Genomic DNA, 20,663 nt, shown 5'->3' on the forward strand with positions numbered 1-20,663 from the left:
CCCCCTTTTTCCTCCTACGGCGCATGCGCACAACTGTTGCAACTCGGTTTCGCCAGAACGCCGCGGGGCCGGCTCCTCCTGTGACGTCACGCCAGATGGCGCCTCGAGCGGCGGTTGCTAGGCAATGGCTCAAGGTCACGGTGCAGCCACGGCGAAACTGATCCCACGGCGATATGGCGAGACTTGCGCGTAATGTAGCTCTCGCTACAAACCTTCTACTAAGGTATAAAGTGTCTTGGGTTCAGGGGAAGAGGTGGCTGATCATAGGTGGTGGCATTTCAGCAGGAGGTGGGCCCCGGCCTCCGGAGTTCTGAAAAAATTCTAGGAGCAGGTCCTGGAACAGGCACCGTTGGCTGTTATCGAAATGTGGGAGCCCAACTACGTTTCTTGCCTTTTTTGGTTCGGTTGTTGCACTCCCATTTTTCTTGACATAACATCAACACATGTTTGCTACGCGGGCGCCGCTAATAACTGAAAAAGAAAATCAAGCGAGAGACCGGACCGAAAGTATTCGGAATGCAACCATTTCCTATCCTTTGTCATCTCTGTCCCTGCTAATCTCCATCTCATTGACCTCTGCAGATGGCCGCTACTGTCTTCCATCAGGCTCAGTATTTCCTGCAACCGAAGGTACGTGGATAATAGTCCTAAAAATAACCACGGCATACCTCTTTCAGAAAAGTAACCAGCATTCTTCCTGCTAGAAGATGAGTGTCGTACCCTAATGATCCCCTTATTGGCAAAGTGTTGTAGCCCCATATTATCAATATTTTGTTTTGCACCTGTGTCTGCAATGAGTACTACGTTATATGTGCGAAATTTGCCAGATGCGCGCTATTGGAACCCAGCTCCGTTCCTTGGACGCACGATGTCTTCCCAGTGTCGAGCAGGCTTTGTCCCAAGCAGATTACTCACGTTCTATCTTTTTCCTGAAACAGCAGAAGCCCGTGGCGACGGCAGTACTTTCGTTACGTGGGTGCAACCTACCCCTCTTGGAGCCAGAGCCACCTCGGGGTCCAAAAGGAGCGGCTTTGCAGAGGTGAGGCGGCGAGCCAGTCTCGTTTTGTTTGCACGCTGTGATCCATATTTCCAGGTAAATCAAGAAGCAGTGAGGAGGGTGCACTGACCTCTTATGGCGCGGTCAATGTGCCTTCCTAGTCTTCCGCACGCGTTTTACCTTCAGCAGTTTGGTTTTAGTTTGTTTGCGCCCCAGATAAAGCAGAGACAGGAATAACAGACAACCGCCGTGTTCTGCTTTACGTTTGCGCAAAAAAAGAGAGATCCAAAATATCACACTCACGGCTAAAATAATCGTCGGAGTCATTTTGTTGTTGTTGTTTTTGTTGTTGTTGTTAGTGGCTATTTATTGGTAATAAAAAAAATTGAGGGGACACTTTGTTGACCTAAAGTGCGGTACGTCGAAAGCCATAAGGGAGGTGTTGCTGCTTGGGTCACGGGCGTGTGGTTAATTTTCGCCTCTAAGTGTGGAACACGACAGCGTCTTGGAACGCTGTCAGGGAGTTCACAGAACGCCATCGCCGGTTCGGTAAATTGGTTTGGTTTTTGAGGGAAGGAAATGTATCTCTCTCGCATATCTCGGTGGACACCTGATCCTCGCCGTAACGGGAAAGGAGGAAGATGGGAGTGAACGAAGACACTGTATTCAGCACCTTTGTTCATTTCAAACCATCGAGCTGGCGTGGCGGAGTGGTTAGCCTGCTGGTCTCGCTCTCAGGAGACCTTGGTACGATTCCCCAACTCGACCAAATTCCTACTCGGTTTTGTTTATTTATTTATCTGGTCTGACTAGCAAATTGAGTTAATTAGGCTAATTATTAGTTAATTAAGCAATTAACTGAACCCAGTCCCACTTACTTGAATAATCACTATACGATATCTTTAATTGGTTCCATGGTTACTAGCCGAAGTACAATTAGCCCCGTTTGAAATTCGTGCACTGTGGCGTCAGGACCATTTCGACCAATTGAAACAAGGTCAGCGTAGCTACTGCGCCACGGCGGCGATCGGCCCTTTTCATCGGGACAACTGGAGGGAGTTATTTGAATGAATGCGAGCACAGAGCAAGGGGCGTTGCGAGCGCTTGACACCAAACTCGACTCGGCCAGCCGTTGTTTTTGGAACGCAAAACAACGCCATTATAGTCGAGTGAAAGACCGACAGTAGACGCCCTAGGTGGTCTGTTTTGCGTTTTTTGCGGGCACCAAACTACAGTCATGTTTTATACTAAGCAGAAACTATTTGGTTTCAAGGCCAAAGAGAAACATGGGCCATCTTCAGTGCACAATTATCGTCAGAACTAATAAAACCATGGGAGAAGACTAGAAAAAATAATGGTTTGTTATCATACCGGTGCTGGCACTCTGGTGCAGCGGTTAAGCGATGCGCCTGTGCCCTGCGATGGCAGGTGCTCTCAGTGGTGGGCCCTATGTGGCCCAGGTTGATCTTCCTGAACCATCAATCATTAAATAAATGCCAATTGCCACGGTGGGAAGTTTATAACTAAACAAGGGAACGTGAACCATGCGGCCCACCTGCCTCCTACGTTGCTCTCTGGGCACCGCATGCCAGTCATGGTCGTGATTTTTTGCTCGCAATGCAACGCTGGCGCCGAGGCCTTTACCGCTCTTGAGTTAAACGTTTTGCAGAATAGAGTAAAAAAATAAGGACGAAAATCGAAGTATGCCCGTTTGGGTCTCTTGTCGCGAATGTGATGTGAGTTGGCAGGTGAGCGATAAATATGATCAGACAGGCTTTCGTAGAGGATACTCGAGGACAGACCATATTCACACTATTATTCAGGTGATAGAGAAACGCAAAAAATATAGGCAACCCCTACAGAGAGCCGTGATAGAGAAAGAGAACGCACTTGACTCAATCGCAACGTCAGTAGTCATGCAGGCATTGTCGAATCAGTGTAGAAGAGCGTTAAAGATACCGTACGGTAACCTTGAATTCTGCACAGCTGTCAGTCTTCCATGAAGTCAGCAATGCAATACTGTTGACGAAATATGTCGGGCATGGCGACACGAAGTCGCCAATGTTATTCAACGCCTGTTTACAGTAGGCATTCAGAGACCTGGCTTGGGAACTGTTGGGGATTGATGGCGAATACCTTAGCAATCTTCGATTCACCGATGACACTGGCTTGCTAAGTTATTCAGGACAATAGTACAAAAGTTTGATCAATGAGTTATAGGTGGCAGGCTAAACGCTCACCACCGTCTACTACCCGCCTGCTACTACCGCGCAATGTTACCAACCATAAAAAATAATCCTAGGGGATTAATGTGAAAAAGGAGGAGCGGAGTAAGTCAGATTTCCATTTGTGTCGCGTGACCATTTTGTGGCCATGAAGTGAGCTCAGCCACGACTGGAGTTAGAGGGTCCGCGGGAGACGCGGGACACGCGCCTGCAAACGGGGACAGCAGCGCTCCGAACGAGCGAAGTTGTTGTGCGGAGTGCCCAACAGGGTTGTCATGAATGCGCACCGTCAAGACCTGGCTATGCGCGGACATGTATTAACGGTGTGGCGTCGGGAAGAGCTACCACCGGTTACGGGTGCGAGTCACAACCGGTTACGATCGGTTACGAGTCAGAAGCGACATTCGCAGAGCTAGATCGTTTTGAGGCGAGGTCATTGTGAAGCTCCATTACTCTTCCTCGAATTGTCCTGTCCTGCTTTTGCTGATCTGGACGCACCCTCTGGCTGCGTGGGACCCTTGCTTAGAGGGCTTCAACCACACAGGAAAATAATTGCCGCCTGCGCTTCTTACTGGCCAGGGCTCCTCAGCGGCCGAGAGAGTCCCTTTAAAATGGGGGAATCTTGGTAGTTACCTCAGACCACATATATCTTGTCTGACTGCAGACAGGGAGGTGTCGGTCTGTGTTAAGTTCTGACATTGTGTTTTGTTTCTTCTGTTTCAGGCAACAGAGGCGTGATCGTCGCAGGCGCGCGATCAAACAAGTGCAGATCGCTGGAATAGTGATCTTCTTTATCGCACTGACCCCTTTCTACCCCTGTTTCCCGCTTGAAGAAGAGAGTAAGGCTGTTTTCGAGAAAAGTTGACTAATGTGCGAACATTACGCGACGGCACACTCACGGCTTGCGACGGCTCAAAGAACTGTACAAAAGTACACCACACAGTTCTTACAACACGATTTGAATAATGAACGCAAGCATTCGCTTTTACTTTGTGATCTCTATCACCACTAACCTCCATGTCATTGATCACTGCAGCCAGCTGCTGTCTCCCGTCAGGCCCACCATCTGTCGGCCCAAAGGGTACGTGCATGATAGTGCTCAATAATCACCAATCAATGATTGTCCTGTTTAAGGATTGTTATCAGTATATTGCCGTTCTGGAAGCAGTGTGTGATCCCACCCTGATTAGGCTATGCAGAGAAAAATACGCTGTTGTCGTTGCCTTTTTGCATCAGTGTGTATATTATAGGTGTTCTAAAGGGCGTTTTGGAAAATGTGTTTTCGCTTGTATTTTGTTTTTTTTTTGAGGGGGGGTTCCTGTGGATAACTACATTCACCCCCAGCCACATATGATGTCCATAAAAATTAAAATCCGTGTGGACTATTTGCTTTCGAGAGACTCATCCTCAGCACTCTGCGATAGCCATGGAGAATTATGCAGTAAAGGAACACAGTCAACATAATTTTTATTATTCTGTTAAGACACGACTAAAGTAATAGATTGATAAAACTGGTACCTATTCAAGGGTCACATGTCATATTTCGGTAATAACAAGCATGAAATATGCGGGCTATGTTCTCAACTTGTGTGCTGTGGCAGGGGTGATGAGCACGGTTGTGAGCTCCGGTCAAACATAGACCGACTAGCAACCGGCAGATTTTTGAAGACAACTCTGCGTATTACTCGGCGAACGACAGAGCAGAAAGACCCCACGCGAATGGCTGATAAACACTCTTATTCCTGCTGTCCGAGGCAAAGTAGAAAAAAGAAGTGGGGAAGCCGTGGCGCTTAATCCAATTTAATAGCAAAATCGGCCACTCAGAGTAATAATTCGAAGTTTCTATGAATGCTTGGAGCCTGTTCCACAGCAGCACAGCTAATCGGCCCAATATTGGCGATGTATTGGCAAAGGCCGGATGTGCAAAGCATCATAGTGACGCTTTCCATTTCCAGTATTGGGCCGGTTACCTGTGCTCATTGGGTATATTGAGTTCCTACGACAAAAAGACGAACTGAAAATCGCCTTTAGTGCACCTTCAAGTCCCACGCAGCATGTGTGGATATCTCCAGGCGGAAAGCTACCCAAGTAGCTCAGATAATCGGCCCAATATTTTCAATAAAATGGCAAAGGCCGGTTCTACAAAGGTTCGTAGTGACGCTTTCCAATTCCAGTACTGGGCCAATTACCTGTGCTGCTTAGGTATTGGAGGGACCTTCGTTTTCGTGAGGGCGCGATATGTTCGCAGTGTGGAGCAGGTTTTGTCGCAGTCGGATTAAACGTTTTGTCTGTATTTTAACACAGAACAAGCTTGCCGCCGTCACGGAACATTTGTCACGTGGGTGTGGCCTGCTCTGCTGGGAGTCGGGACACCCTGTATCTACCCCCAGCCCTCAAAGGACGTGCCACAGGTGAGACAGAGCTAACAGCATTTTGAGGGCGTCCGGTGGTCTCGTTTCCAGGAGCGTAAATGACTAAAAAAGAATATATATAGCATTTTGAAGGCACCACCACTACAGTTTCATTGTACTCCAAACGACTTTGGTGAAATCAAATTGGTACGAACGGCCACTACTACAATGATACGTGGCAATATGGCGAACTCAAAATCGCCCTTGGTCTTGTTTCTAGGAATATAAACGACGAAAAGAATATATATATAGCATTTTAAGGCACCACCATTATACTTTCGCTGTACCACAAACGTGTTTGGCGAAATCAGCTTGGTATTATATAATGCTTGAGCAGGAAAAGGCATTCAGAACGAAAGACTTTATTCTACAGCAAGCGTTGCATTCGTTTTAAAACACCGCTATAAACCGACGTTTCTCTAGCTTGCATTCATTCTTTTTTTTCCTAGCTATTGTGTAATATCTTTATTAGTTCGCTTTTATTTGTGTATAACTCTCGCACAAATGCTGTGCATGAATTCTGTGTATAATACTGAGTTGTGTCGCTATAATTATTTTTTGAAATTTCTGCATGGGCCCAAGTCTAGCCGAGAAGGCTAAGCGCCCAGATGATTCGCATGTATTTTTTTTACTGGCCGTGGAAATCAAATTGATTTCGACCGACCGACCGACCGACCGGACAGTGGGCTGCTTTTGTTCCGTGGACTCCTTGACAGTACTGCAAGACACTGTCGCATTCAACTCTTAAAGGCGAGGCGTACGCATCCTCTAAAATTTTTCGATCCCTATACACCTGAAGTTAAATGTATTCCTTATTTTATTTTTGTAGTATGTTACCCCGCCCCAAACTGCCATAAAAAAACTGCGCTTGGGCTTAATAATGAAATTTCTTCCCGATCTCTACGGCAAATGGGCGGCGAAGTGTGCACAATTTTTCTCTTCTTGCAGTCATCGTAGCTCTGCATTCGGTGGGACGATGCCCGAACGGGGTCCATGGAGTCCAACACGAGTAACATGTCCGGCATCGGCGCTACCGAGACTGGCAAGGAAGCGCTGCCGAGCCAACTCCAGTCCCGAGTGCCACGTCCGCAATTCTGGCGCAGGCACCGAGCCGAGGCGGTAAGTAGCTGGGCACCGACACCCGTCAAAAACACCCTTGTGCTTCTGTTTTGGGAAAACAACTCGAACCATTCGACATAGCCGATGTATAGACGACAGCGCAGGACGATTGGCGATGTCGCCGACACCGCTAATGCTTGTTCATGCTTACGAAAAAAACGTGACTAGTAATGCGTGAATGACGAATGAAGAGATATGGGAGAGGCGTTTGCCCTGCAGTGAGCGTAGTGAGGCTGATGATGGGGATGACGATAAGCCCGCGTTTATTCCCTGAGGCACTCTGCCCTCTTTCCGTTTCTTAATACTGCATTTGAGAGAAAAACTGACGCCAACCAATATTTTAAGCTTGCCCAACGTTTCGGGACCAACTCGGTCCCTTCTTCAGGGGTGACTAAAGTGTGCCAGCAGCCGCGGGGTGTTGCCTTCGCTCTCCCTTTCTTAGCACCTGGCGGAGTCCACTAACGTACGCAGAGGGGAGCGTTCCTGGGGTTCTATTCATCGCCGCCTTTGTGAGCCGGATGTGCCATGACTCCACATGTCGCCTCTTGAACAGGTTTGGCTCCACGGCCAAGACGCTCACTTCCTCGAAGGCTATTGGGTGGTCGGCGCGCTCGCAGTGTTGGGTTGGCTTCCGAATTCATTAGCCGGACGTCATTCTTGTGTTGCCTTATTCTTTGGGGGAGGTTTTTTGTTTCGCCGACGTATGAAGCCAGGCTTCATACGTCGCCAGGCTTCATAAGCCGACGTATGAAGCCAGGCTTCATACGTCGGCTTCATACGGCTCGATTCACTCTCGTGATCCAGATCTGCGCTCACTACCTTACCTAACTGGGTATATCACTTACCACTTCGTTCACCTCACTACCAACTGTAAACAGCAGTTCTCTTCCGAAAGTGCAGAACTCTTTTGCGTACTAATTTTCAGACGCACAGTTTTGCTCTGCCTCTCAACGTCACTTATTATGCTTTGGAGTTCGTCCCTTGAGTGAATTAGCAAGGAAATCTCAGCAGGGTATCTGAAATTACTATGATATTCTTCATTAAGACTCATCTCCAACTGTTCCCAATCCAGGCCTCTGAATACATCCTGTAAACAGTTGGAAAATAGAAATGGCGATATCGTCTCCCTGCCTGACACCATTCGTTTTTGGAATTCTTTCCTTACTTTATGAAGGAATATGTTAGTTGTCTATGCCTGGTTGTCTATGCCTGTGCCTAGTTTCCTCTTCACTGCTTTTAGGCTACCTCCGCTTTTTACAGTATCCTTGATTCTCTCCGTACCAAACTTCCTTGTATCGGTTACGTTTAGCTTATTGATTAGCTGTGATAGCTACGCGAGTTCTCATCTTTCTGTGGGGTTACTTGCACGCTTCGGTGTTTCTTAACCTGTTCTTTCACCTCCCGAGAAAGTTTGCCATTATTGTGTCGGAGCATCCGGAGCCGCCGCGAAGGCTCAGTGCTTAGCGCGCTAGGCTGCATGCCCGAAAGACGCGGGTTCGATCCCGGCCGCGGCGGTTGAATTTCGATGGAGGAGAAACTCTAGAGGCCCTTCTACTGTGCGATACTCTACTGTGCGAAAGAACCACAGCGGAGCCCTAAACGACTGTGTCATCCATGACCTTAGTCTCTTAGGGATGCTAAACCTAGTAATAAGCCGTTTATGAGCATCCTTCCGGCTACTTCTACTGTCCAATCCATTATGATAGCCGTGAGCTCATTGTTCACTGCTGGAACACTAATGTCCTCGTACTCAGTTAAAGCCGAACATCTGTTCTGCAGCGACACCCTGAAATCCTCTACTTTCCCTCTTACTGCTAACTCGCTGATGGGCTTCCGTCTCTTTAGTTTCTTCTGGGCCCTCTGGTCTTGGATAATTGGGGAACTTATCATCCTTTAATCGCTACAAGGCACCTCTCCGAGGACCTCCACATCGTGCACGATGCCAGGGTGAACGCACAGTATGAAGCTTATTTTATTTTTTGGTCTCGCCAGTGACGTCCTTGCACGTTCAATTCCTGCTCTGCTGTTTTCTGGATGATCATGACCCGTAAATGTTTTCTGTCGGCAGCTCGACTAATAACCCATCCCGTGCTATTTCTAGAACCTATGTGATAGTGCCTCACTACCTGGTGTCCAGACTGCTTATTGCTTTTATTGGCATTGAAGTCGCCCATCTGTATCGTGTGCTGTGTTTTTACGCAGTAGCTTATACAGCTCGTTCAGTCGAAAAACCGTTGGCATTGTAGTAGTCGGTACCGCGTGTCCGGATATAATCGAGCGCTGCGTAAAAAGAAAAAGTATCATGGTAATTTGTGATTCTAGTGTTGACGATTAATTGGTGTGTGATAGACGATGACGAGATACAGAACTGTTCTGATTGCATAATTGATTAATTAAAAAATAATAAATAATAAATTGAAAAAAACGGGTTCAAAGGTGTAAAAAGGGTCACAATGAACGGCCAAGTTTTTAGCTTGGTAATTAAGAAAAGTATGTGTGTAATTAATCAATTAGTTGAATCAATTATTATTGAAGAATGCGTTTTAAGAGGCCTCCTAGAGACTAAGAGCAATTTTTCGAATGGGCAAGGTGCCGCGCCGAACGGGCGATGGTGTTCCGTGGCAGCGCTGAATGTTGGCGCGTAGGCCTGTACCACCTTCAGTTTTCACCTCTTAATTTTGAAGCCTAATTACGGTTACAGGGCATACCTCACTCTGTTTTATTGGGAAAGCGATACTACTGGCACTTTCACGCCTTTGCCTTGCCGCGGCGGTAACCACCATCGTGCCGCGGCGGTAACCAGCATCGTGCCGCGGCGGTGACCACCATTGACCTTTGCGAAAGCAATACTACTTGCACTTTCACGTCTTTGCCGTGGCGCGCCGGTGGCCACCATCGTGCCGCGGCGTTGACCACCATTGACCTTCATTTGACCTTGATTGCATTAGATTGGATTAGATTAGATTGGAGTGCACTGGATTGGACTGGACTGATTGGATTGGATTCGATAACATTAGATTACATGAGATTATATTATATTAGATTGGATTGTATTGGACTGGATTGGATAGGAGTGGATTGGATTGCATTGGAGTAAATTGGATTGGATTGGCGTGGATTGGATTGGATTGGATTGTATAACCGATGCATCACCACAAGTCTAACCACAAGCACCACCACCAGCTGTACCATGGCGTAGGTACGGATATTGCTTTCGCAATTACTGGGCTAAGCTAAGCCACAGCGAATTTTTTCTTCAAACTGCAGAAGTGCGCGGTGATGTAGCCAAACCTGCCTCCAGCTTCGAGTGTGCCTTCCTCACGTGGGTGCCACAGCAACCAGTCTTCGCGGCGTCGACACACCGGCCTGACTGGTCTCGAGAGGGAGGTTTGGCAGGTGAGGGGTATTGCCGAACTCTTTGCTGCTGCGTTCCTGCGCGTTTCCGCGTTTGTGTGGCCTTCCGAAATGCTTTTCAGGACATGTGCTGCCAAACCCTTGATAGCAGTCACGGCGTGCACTACATCGATTCACTACCCAAGGACATCTGGTAGAGTGAAGTGCAACAAGCTTGCAAATGAGCTCCACACAAGCTCTTCAAGGCACACTTACGGAAGAAAGCATATGCTAAAAGGTTTCGTGTTACTGCATAGAAAATTTTAATATAAACCATCGGCTGCATGGTGTCACAAAGTACGCAACAAGTTACACCTCGTGAAAAGCGCCTTAAGTTCCCGGCAGTCATGGTGATGTCAAAAACCTTTGTGCAGCTTTTGCGTATACACCCAATGGAACGTATGATCACTAGCGCATAGTAAACGGGATCTCTTTCCGACCACAGAAGTTGCGAAACAAAAAATATTTTCCCTTGTTTTATGTTACGCACACTTTCCTTCATTCTATTTCAGTTCTAGGAAAGGAATTCAGCTTGACAGCTGAGCTCTAAACGCTGTGGGAGGCCTGGATTAGTGATGCTTGCTAGGGTTTTTGTTTACCTAACGAGAGCGTCACAACCTCTGCTCGAGGAGGCGTTTGTAGGAGGCGTTTGTAGTTAGATCTGTCTTGGACCGTCAAATAATCAGCTCGTCCTGTGGGACGTGCACTACAAGACCCATCTCTCTAGCAGTCTCTGGCCTCGTTGGCCTTGTCCTGGTTTGTTCATGGTGCATTGTCTTGAATCTTTGCAGGAACTTTCTTCATTGCCCTTCTATTGTACTTTTCGTACAATCTGCTGAAGGGCCGTCCACTTCCGTCCTCCTCTGGGTTCTAAGCAGGGCCCATGGTCATCTCGACCTTGCTCCTGCATGCTCCCGCACTGTGCTACTTGTCGACGTGGCCAGATACGATGATGAGGGGTACGCTGCCTTGAGAGGAGAGTTCTTGGACGGTTGCACAATCCAGTAGATGAAGACGCAGGTTGAGTTCCGGAATCTGAACCAGTGACGAGCAGCTGAAACCTTTAGGTTATTAACAAAATTTACAACATAAATTGCAGCTTTCAGTTCACTCTGATGAGCTCAAGACAAGGAAAGTTTATTTTTAGCCCCGTGCTGGGGGCATGGTTGCCTTGGCTGTTTGCGCTCCCCTTTCTATTTTATCGCGATGGAGAGTTGCGTCCACAGAGCCACTATGCAGTCTGAGAAGGTGCAACTGCGCGTGCGCAGTTGGAGCCTCTGGTTGGGCAATGCTGCGGGTTTAGAGGCTTCCTACAGCGTGGGGTAGTTGCTCTCGTTAGCACTTTTGATTTTTTTAAGCTGTTCACTGCTCTCTCGTTACAGCCCTCTCCAGCGCTGAAACATTCGCAATGTCCACCGAATCCTGTGGTTGAGGAATGATGGGCTTGTGCTGGTTTTCTGTAGCCGCCGTGGTTGATATACTCTTGGTTGCTTAGGTGTGACTGCTTAGCCTTTGTAGTAGCAATAAACTTTATTGCCCAAATGAGCCCGCGAGAGTCTTCGCCCAAAGCGGGCAGAGTCCGTAGTCCAAGAGGCCATGGGCGTTGGCGTTCGCTGCGCCCTGTACAGCGGCATCACTGAGCCTCCCGGTCGGGGCTGGTCAGCCAGATCACACAGTTCTCATCGGAAAGTTATTGCGCAGGTTGCACAATTGCGCGCTTTTTGTTTTGCGCCTTCCAATGCTTTGAGCTGAAATCGTAGCTAATGGGGAACATCCTCTTTGTTCTGAGCCTCTGTCTCCAACAAATTTGATAGGTCAAATATTTAGCTTTCTTCTGGGGTAACCTTGATTCACGGTTTTGGTATGTATTCTACTTTGTCTTTACGCCTTCTTTTAGCTGATATACAACTACTTTCTTTACCAGTGTTAACTGGTTAACTTTAGCCATAGTTTATAGATAACCATCAGGAAAATGACTGTGTGCCCTTTACACAGTCATTGTATTATCGTCGCAACTAATAATCCCCACCTAACCAGGGCCCTGGACACTTCAGAACGCGAAACTAGGTCGCATTTGCAAGTCATGTCGTCACAAATACCAGCCGTAAGATGAAAAGTGCAAGAATTTCCCTAGACACAGTGCGACCGTCAAACTTCTGTTTCGTGCTGAACACAGATGATGCTGAGCCTTCACGCAGGTATAGCGAGATATAATGATCAATCTACGGACTATGTGTGGCAGGTCTACCACGCGGGTGCTTTGAGTTTATTTATTTGACCCAAATTACAATCAAGCAGGCTGTATTTATGGTGTCTTGGGTTTACCCATTTGACCGGTGCAAAGAGAGAGATTAGAGGGAGGTGAATGGCTGATCTCTCAAGGAGCTGTCTCTGACCTTCGAAGTGCTTTCGAATTATCGGAACCTAAGTCAGAAGAGCGTCTGTCAGTTGTGACGGGGGCTGTCTCTAAAATTGATTTGTGTGTCATAGGCTGCTGTAGAAATGTGAACGCCCAAGTACCGTATGTTACATGAGTGGGTATATTACTGTGCTTCTACTTTTCTTCAAATGAAGTTTGTCTAACTTGCGAACAGAAGTGACTCAAAGAACTGTACAAAAGTAAACAGGACAGCTGGCACAACACCATTTGAATATTGAACGCAAGCATTCGCTTTTACTTTGTCATCTCTATCACCACTAACCTCGATGTCATTGCTCACTGCAGCCAGCTGCTGTCTCCCGTCAGGCTCACCATCCGTCGGTCACAAGGGTACGTATATGATAGTGATCAATAATAACTAATCAATGATTGTCCGGTTTCAGAATTGCTCCCAGTATATTGCCATTCTCAAAGCAGTGTGTGATCCCAACCTAATGATGCTATGGAGTGAAAAGTACGCGGTTGTCGTTGCCTTTTTGCATCCATGTATATATTAAATGTGTTCTTTAAAGAGCGTTCTGAAAAATTTGTTTCCGCTTTTATTGTGTTTCTTGGGCGTTCCTGTGTGTCATTAGTTTCAGCCACAGCCGCAAATGATCTTCATAAAGATAAAATACGCGTGGATTTGATTTCGAGAGAATCAGTCTCGGCACTCTGCAATAGCCATGTAAAATTGTGTTGTAAGGAAACACACCCAACGTAATTTTTATTACTCTGTTAACGCACGACTAAAGTAATAGATTGATAAAACTGCTATCCATTGGCGGTTCACAGAACATATTACCCAAATAACAAACACGAAATACGCGGGCTGTGTTCTGAACTCGTGTGCTGCGGCAGGGGTTATGCGCACAGTTGTGTGCTTCGCCCAAACATAGTCCGACTAGAGACAGGCAGATTTTTGAAGACAGCTCTACGTATTACTCTGCCAACGACAGAGCAGAAAGCCCCCACGTGATTGGCTGAAAGGCACTCCTATTCCTGCTGTCCGAGGAGAGTTAAAAATAATAATTGGGGAATCCGTGGCGCTTAATCCAATTTAAGAGTAAAATCGGCCACTCAGTGTAATAACTCGATGTTTCAGCGAATGCACGGATTGTGTAACCGAGCAGCACAGCTAATCGGCCCAATATTGGAAGCGTATTTGCAAAAGCCGATTATAGAAAGGATCCTCACAGCGGGACCCTCAATTTCCGACGTTCGGACGATTACCTGCGCTTCTTCGATATATCGAGTTGCTGCGATAAAAAAGAACTCAATATCGTCTTTAGTGCCCTTTCAAGTCTCACGCGGTACCTGTGAATATCACAATATCTCCAGAGGGCTATCCGAACGGTCTCTATTTTCTTGAGGGCGTGATATCTTCGCATAGTTGAGCACGTTTTGTCGCCCTCGGATTAAACGGTTTTTTTTTTCTTTATTTTAACGCAGCACAAGCTTGCAGCCGGCACAGAACACTTGTCACGTGGGTGCGGCCTGCTCTGCTGGGAGTCGGAACATCCTCTACGTGCCGACAGGCATCAAAGGACGCGCCGCAGGTGAAACGGGCAGCCGACAGCATTTTGAAGGCGTCCGATGGTCTCGTTTCCAGGAGTGTAAATGACCAAACAAAGAATGTACATACCGTTTTAAGACGCCACCACTACACTTTCGTTGTTGCCCTAAGGAGTTTGGCGAACTCAGATGGGTATTAAGATATGCTTGCGCAGGAAAAGGAATCCTACAACAAGCGTTGCATTCGGTTTAGGGAGTCCACTTCCGAGCACACTGATGTTAAAAGGATGCAGGAATCATGCCTTTGAGTTTGTTCAATTTCCACTGTGGCCGCCACCTCCAGAAGTACAGCTAATTGAGAATGTATTGGCAAAGGCCGTTTATACCAAAGAGCATACGAAACCTGTCATTTCCAATATTAGGACAATTACCTGTGCAGCTTGGGTATACCGAGTTGCTACGATAAAAAGAGGAACTCAAAATCGCCTCAGTGCACCTTCATCCCACGCGGTAGCTGTCAATATGTCCAGGGGGAAAGCTTTTGGAGGGGTCTCCGTTTTCATGAGGGCGCGATATCTTTGCAGTGTGGAGCAGGTTTCGTGTCAGGCGGATTACATGTTTTGTCTTTTGTTTTAACACAGTGCAGGCTGGCAATCGACATGGTTCATTTGTCACGCGGGTGCGATCTGCTCGGCTGGGAATCGACACCCATCCAAAGACGCGCCGCAGGTGAGACGGAGAGCCAACAGCAATTAACTTCCGATGGTCACGCTTCCAGGAGTATAAACGACAAAAAAGACGATATATAGCTTTTTACGAGGCATCACTACACCTTCATTGTTCCCCAAGCATGTTTGGCGATCTCAGATTGGTATTAAGATGTGCTTGCGCAGGAAAAGTTATTCAAAACGAAAGACTTAAAACGACAGCAAGCGTTGCATTCCATTTAGAGAGTCCGCTTCTGAGCACACTGGTGTTAAAAGGCTGCAGGAATCCTGTCTTTGAGTTTGTTCTCGTGGAACTGCGACCGCCATCCCCAGCTGCACAGCTAATCGACCCAGTATCGGAAATGTATTGGCAAATGCCGGCCCTGCACAGGACCTGAGAGAAATTATCCATTTCCAATCTTTTGTCGATTACCCGTGGAGCTTTGGGATAGACCCGGTTAAAACCAGGCAGTCTGGATAGATCACGTGCACAGCGCTCTACCAAGAGTGTGGGTCGTATAAAAAGCTCAGCTACCGAAAGAGTAACGTTAAACTACCCCGGCTAGCACTAACAAGAGAAGACTGCGCATGAAAAGGTGACCGACGGCATCCGCCCTGTGGAGCGATATCCTTACACTGGTTGGTTGGTTTATGGGCTTTAACATACCAAAGCGACTCAGGCTACGAGAGGCGCCGTAGTGAAGGGCTCCGGAAATTTCGACCACCTGGGGCTCTTTTACGTGCACTGACATTGCCCAGTACACTGGCTTCTAGAATTTCCCCTCCATCGAAATTCGACCGCCGCGGCCAGGATAAAACCCGCGTCTTTCGGATCAGCAGCCGAGCGCCATAACCGCAGAGCCACCGCGGCGGACAACATAAAAATGGCTTCACCGAGTAAAGAGCGCGTGGAAAACTGCAAGCACATTCCTGGTCGAGCTTAAACAATTGCTTATCACTAATAAGGGTAAGGAATGACCTGGTTAACATGATCATTTGCATGCCAGGACATTTCCGAGCATAGGTTTAAACGCTACAATACGAGCTACAGCGGAAAAATTTTGCAATGCGCTTGTTTTGAATGAAAGCGCGAGGCGAGCCGCTGAACCCTTTGTAAGATTGCTAAATAGAAAAGCCTTTCACACAGTTTTCTCATTTTCTTGCTGTGCTATTACCTTTATCGTCGAGTGTTCTTCTCTAGCTATTTAACTGTTGATGACTTGTTACCTTCATTCAAAAGAAACACTTTCCCTAGTAATTCAATATATCCAGGCCGTCACGAAACCATTTTCTTAGTTTGACAACGCAACATACGAGTGGTTTATATTTTGCACGCTTTTGCAGAATCATACCAAGATATTTTGGACAAAAGCAATTTTTAATGAGAAAAGTTTATGAGCGCAGTTTTTTATATAAGATTTCTCTGTGACAATCAATATCTCTGCTTATCTACCATGCGCAGGCTTGAATATTTTTGTCATTGACGTTTTTGCTATTGTCAGAAGCTTTCTCCTTTGGTTTACTATGGCAGTTTTAACTGCTTCATGCGGGCGATGGAAACGCTATAAAAAGGATTTTTTTGCTACATATTGGAAAAATAGACCATTATCTTCAATATTTTTGTACCAGTACTTTACAATTTCCCAATATTAAAATTTTGTTTCGAAGAAGGTTTGAGATGCTACTGTGAAGTGAAACTACTGCTAGAAATTGCAACTCAATATACCAGCAAAGTGATACTCCAGGGGTAATGGAATATTTTCCTGCGTCAAAGATGCGCATGAGACGCTAAGAATTCTGAAAAAAGATTGGTCACCAGAAATACTGCAAGTGCGTTTACTTAGCTCACTTTATTAAGAAGTATCATCTGCGTTCCCCCGCAAGCTTAAAAACAGAGCGCCGAATTTACGATATTAAGGCGGCTAAATTAATCAAAAACAAGAAAATTTCACTTCCGCGCGCCCCACATTCTGAGAAAGCGCCGCTAGTGCTCTATGTACTGTCGAGCTCGTTACGAATGTCTTGCAACACGCCCGGAGTGAACCTGGTGAGGATTCCGTTGTACAGTCAGTTAATGAGTTCGAATACAGAGCACCCAGGCTGCACGAACTTTGAGTGTACAATGTTCTTTGCATCAACGAGGGAGCGCAGAAATTTTCAGTGGCACAAGGATGCTGTCTTGCAGCTAGCTCATTTTTAGCGGGATAGCACATAGGTGTTTACATAGCACCATTCGATGCGAATATCAAAAAATGCACATCGATCATGCTGCTCAGCGAAATTATGGAACCAGCAGCCACCCATTTTTAAGGCGAAATCCTTTAATGGCTCATACTCGCTGTGTACGTCCGTGGGCTGGAATCGTGCCAACTGTGGCCTCTCCTCCGCGCAGCGGCGCAACCTTCTCACCTCCTTATGAGCCGGCGCACCGGTGGGGGGCGCAGCTGTGCATAGCAAGCGTGACGTCACACAGTAACGGTAGAACGAGCGCGCGTGAGTCGGCGGTGGCATCTGCACCGCCGCTCCTTCGCCAGACATCTCCTTGCAGTCGAGTGAGTGAGACGCATGGCTCTGAAGCGGGCCATAGAGTCCCTCGTTCACAACAAGAACCTTTGGGTAGTTCAATGGGATATACGCGAACACTCTGGCCATTCCAATGGGGCGCCATGTACGTCGTGGTATATGCAGTAGGTTGATCAAAAGGCTTTCTCCAGCACACTTTAGAACCAGTGTCTTCGGTAATTTTTTTCCTGTTTTAATACTTCCCGCCTATTACGCTTTATGGAACAGCTGAATAAAAACATTCGTCATGCTTTGTAGGGTGGGCACGAAAGCAAGCATTTTAAAACTCCATCCATGTTTGTGGCGGTAGTCCCTCTTAATCACACCTCACGATGCTGGGGAAGAGATTTTGTTTGGCAGGGTGAATCCTCCTCTCCAAGCCTTCTGGTAGACTTCTCCCCAATCATCACCGAAACCACCCCTCTTCTGCCTCCTTCCCACAATCGCTGCGGACACGGTTTTGATGACAGAAAGCCACAGACATGGGCTAGTAATGCTTTCGCATTAAAAGAAGAGAAACTGCGCAGTAGTAATCTATGACTTTTCTTTCATTGTTCAGTTGCTTTGCGGCGGGCTCTAATTGGCCACTGTATTCAGTAACGTTTGAGATGGAGTAATTGTTCCGCCGTTCCTAAATGGGATAGCTCGCCTAATAAGCAAGCGGCTTTGTTGCTTTGACTTCAAGTGACGCTCCCGCGGCTTGTAAGCGGTGGATAAGAACACTGATCAGAAAAGTTGCAAGAATTGAAATCAATGGCGTTTAGTAAATCGTGCTACATTTTTAACTCAAACGCACGAAATTAAGCAGGGCTTGAAGGAGGGATTTTCTGCGTCGTTTAATGCGATATACATTTACCTGTTGTGTTCGCAGGCAGCCAATGGAGCCTTGGATGTGTGGGGGGTACCTTACGTCGCCTTGTCTGACCTGAACTGCTCGAGGTGACTGGCACCACCTCTTCGTAGTGCTGCTGTAAGTGCAAAGGGCTTTCTTGCATTTAGGAAAATTCAGTCCTTAAAAAAAATGAGCCGACGCTGAGGCAACGATCGAATGTCCATCGTTAACACATAAATCATAGGTCGCTAGTTCGAATCTCCGGGGTGCCCAAGGCTACAACTCAATTAGCAAGTTTATGCTGTCCGGAACGCAAAATCGTAAATCTTGTGCGACTACCCCAAACACACTGCGACAAACGATTTAGCTGCGATGTTGATATGAATATTCATAAAGACGTAGAACTGGAGGTACATAGTTCGCCTGTTCGCATCTCTGCTGTGAGCTAGGATCTTACTTATCAAGTAAGCTAGTGTTGCACGAAAAGGTGACTCTTATGACGCCATCCGGAATATTCTGCAGTAGGCGATTGGCCGACGAATTTTACACGAATGTCGGGGCTAAATGGCCCGACTTTAACGCCTGCCATGTAGGGACACACATACAGGATCGACATAGTTGCGTTTCGAATTGAGGTGTCCATTTTATACCCTAATGTGATCATCTCGGTAACCATGGCTGCCACTCGGTAACGATTTGCGTTATAACTCATAAAGCTGAGACCCGAAATGACAAGTCGATCTTAACGCTCTAACGACATGTCGTTGCTATGGAGGCCGCAATCTTGCATTCTATCCGTGGAATCAGCACAACTGGGAGGCTTGGAAAGAGAGGAGAGCTAACGCAACAAAATTCAGCAGAGAAATGTGGAAGGACAGACACACACACCACCTGGAACGCTGTACGACACACGGTTGCATCGCTGTTTTGGAGACTTAAGCGTGCCTTAAAGGGCCGCTGACCACTGTGGTCCAAAATATTTTCTACCTCTCTGGTAGCGAAACATCGTCTGTGGAAGGCGCGGCCGAAAGTATTTTTTGAAAAGACTCATTAATAGCGTAGATACAGCTATCGCAATCGAGCTACTTCGCCGTGCTCCTTCTCCTTCTGTCCCCTCCCGGTGATTTTTCCCTCTCGTGCCTCGCCGAGTAGGCTCCACAAGGGAAATCGCCCTTCCTCCACATGTGTTAGCGGAGGCATGGTGTCTGATGCAGTACCTCACATGTCTGTCATGGTCCCTCTTTGAAAAGAATTGTTGTCTTGCTTATTGGTACCCGGGATATTTCATGAAGTAGGCGGGGGGGGTGGGGGGGGGGGGTGTACGTCAAAATACCATCTCTGTTTTAGTCCTTGGGTCTCCTTACCGTGTTTCGCCCCGCTTTTTTTTCTTTGACCTTCCTCGCCCCACCCTCATTGAAGGAGGCCGATGCGTTGCAGCCAGACATGACTCAAGGCATAATCTTCTGGCAATCAGTGCCGGATCGTGGTTCGACTCCAGTTGGATATGTGCGCATCCAAACGTGTGCGAAAATGGAAGGCGCAACGGAAAGCGCGTGCCCAACGAGCAGACAACGCGAGGAACCGGCTGCGGCCACCCGTCGCCTGTCAGTCAAAGCGACGCACCAATGGAATGTCTTCGTGACATTTTTCAAGAATACCTCAGCTTGACGGCTTGGGAGGCAGAGTAGACGATGAGGATGTTTCTTCTCGAACGAAACAGCCAACGGGCTTTGATTTGAATTTTTACAGCTTTTCGGGACGCGCATGGCTCTAGTACTAATTTGGTAGAGGTAGTCTTCGAAGCCTCATCCATGCACTGGGCCTCTTTGTCTAAAATGTCCAGACCACTGATCAGTGGCCCTTGGGAAGAGGTAATGAGACTAGGAAGGCATACTATTGAAACTGCATATGTCGTTGGTTCAAATCCCTATCGCAAACTCGCCTTCAGCTTGACTACCACATATAAGTTATATGCAACGAGAAATCGTATGCACCACCCGGAACGCTCGTCACCATCATCATAAAAACTTTTATTTCCACCAAAATGAAACTCCTTTTTATAGCCCCGGCACACAGGCCTAATGGAGCCCTACTGAGGAGCCTCACAAACTAAGATCTGGTGAACAGCGCAGATGCGTCATTGAACAGCGCAGATGCGTCGGTGAAAAGAGCACTCCCTTCCTGGACCCTCGACATCGGATGGCAAGCGCAACCGCCAGCGACAACATCGACCCTGTCAACATATAAAGAGCACCGCCTTCCGCCCGCGCTCTGTGGGCTCGGTAGCTGTGCCATGTCGCAGCCTCCTCATCCACTGGTTTTCGCTACGCAGGTGCTCGCGCCTGCCTTTGCCTACATCTTCCCAGCCATCTTCGACACTTCGTGGCTTGTTCTACCAGACCCAGAGCAGCCGTTCTGCGCCGGGTACAACGGACCATTCAGTTTGAACAGCGCAGATGCGTCGGTGAAAAGAGCACTCCCTT

General features: G+C 47.3%; 1 protein-coding gene across 16 annotated transcripts in view; it reads left to right on the forward strand.

The window, feature by feature from the left end:
- The first annotated feature begins 355 nt into the window (after nucleotides 1–355).
- LOC149347690 (uncharacterized) overlaps nucleotides 356–20,663 on the forward strand; it is a 33,655-nt gene continuing 13,347 nt past the window's right edge. For 5 of the 16 annotated variants that reach the window (XM_089587348.1, XM_089587346.1, XM_089587350.1 and 2 more), the window contains exons 1-7: nucleotides 356–1,039; nucleotides 3,946–4,061; nucleotides 4,259–4,303; nucleotides 5,527–5,633; nucleotides 6,582–6,752; nucleotides 10,020–10,148; nucleotides 18,220–18,318. In XM_089587348.1, coding sequence (XP_089443474.1) covers nucleotides 810–1,039; nucleotides 3,946–4,061; nucleotides 4,259–4,303; nucleotides 5,527–5,633; nucleotides 6,582–6,590 — 507 coding nt within the window. In that variant the 5' untranslated portion in view covers nucleotides 356–809 and the 3' untranslated portion in view covers nucleotides 6,591–6,752; nucleotides 10,020–10,148; nucleotides 18,220–18,318. The other 11 variants (XM_089587355.1, XM_089587357.1, XM_089587356.1 and 8 more) reach the window with 8 other exon arrangements.

The sequence above is a fragment of the Amblyomma mixtum genome, chromosome 4 (genome assembly GCF_055824585.1).
Source record: "Amblyomma mixtum isolate Tamu chromosome 4, ASM5582458v1, whole genome shotgun sequence".
Lineage (NCBI taxonomy): Eukaryota > Metazoa > Arthropoda > Arachnida > Ixodida > Ixodidae > Amblyomma > Amblyomma mixtum.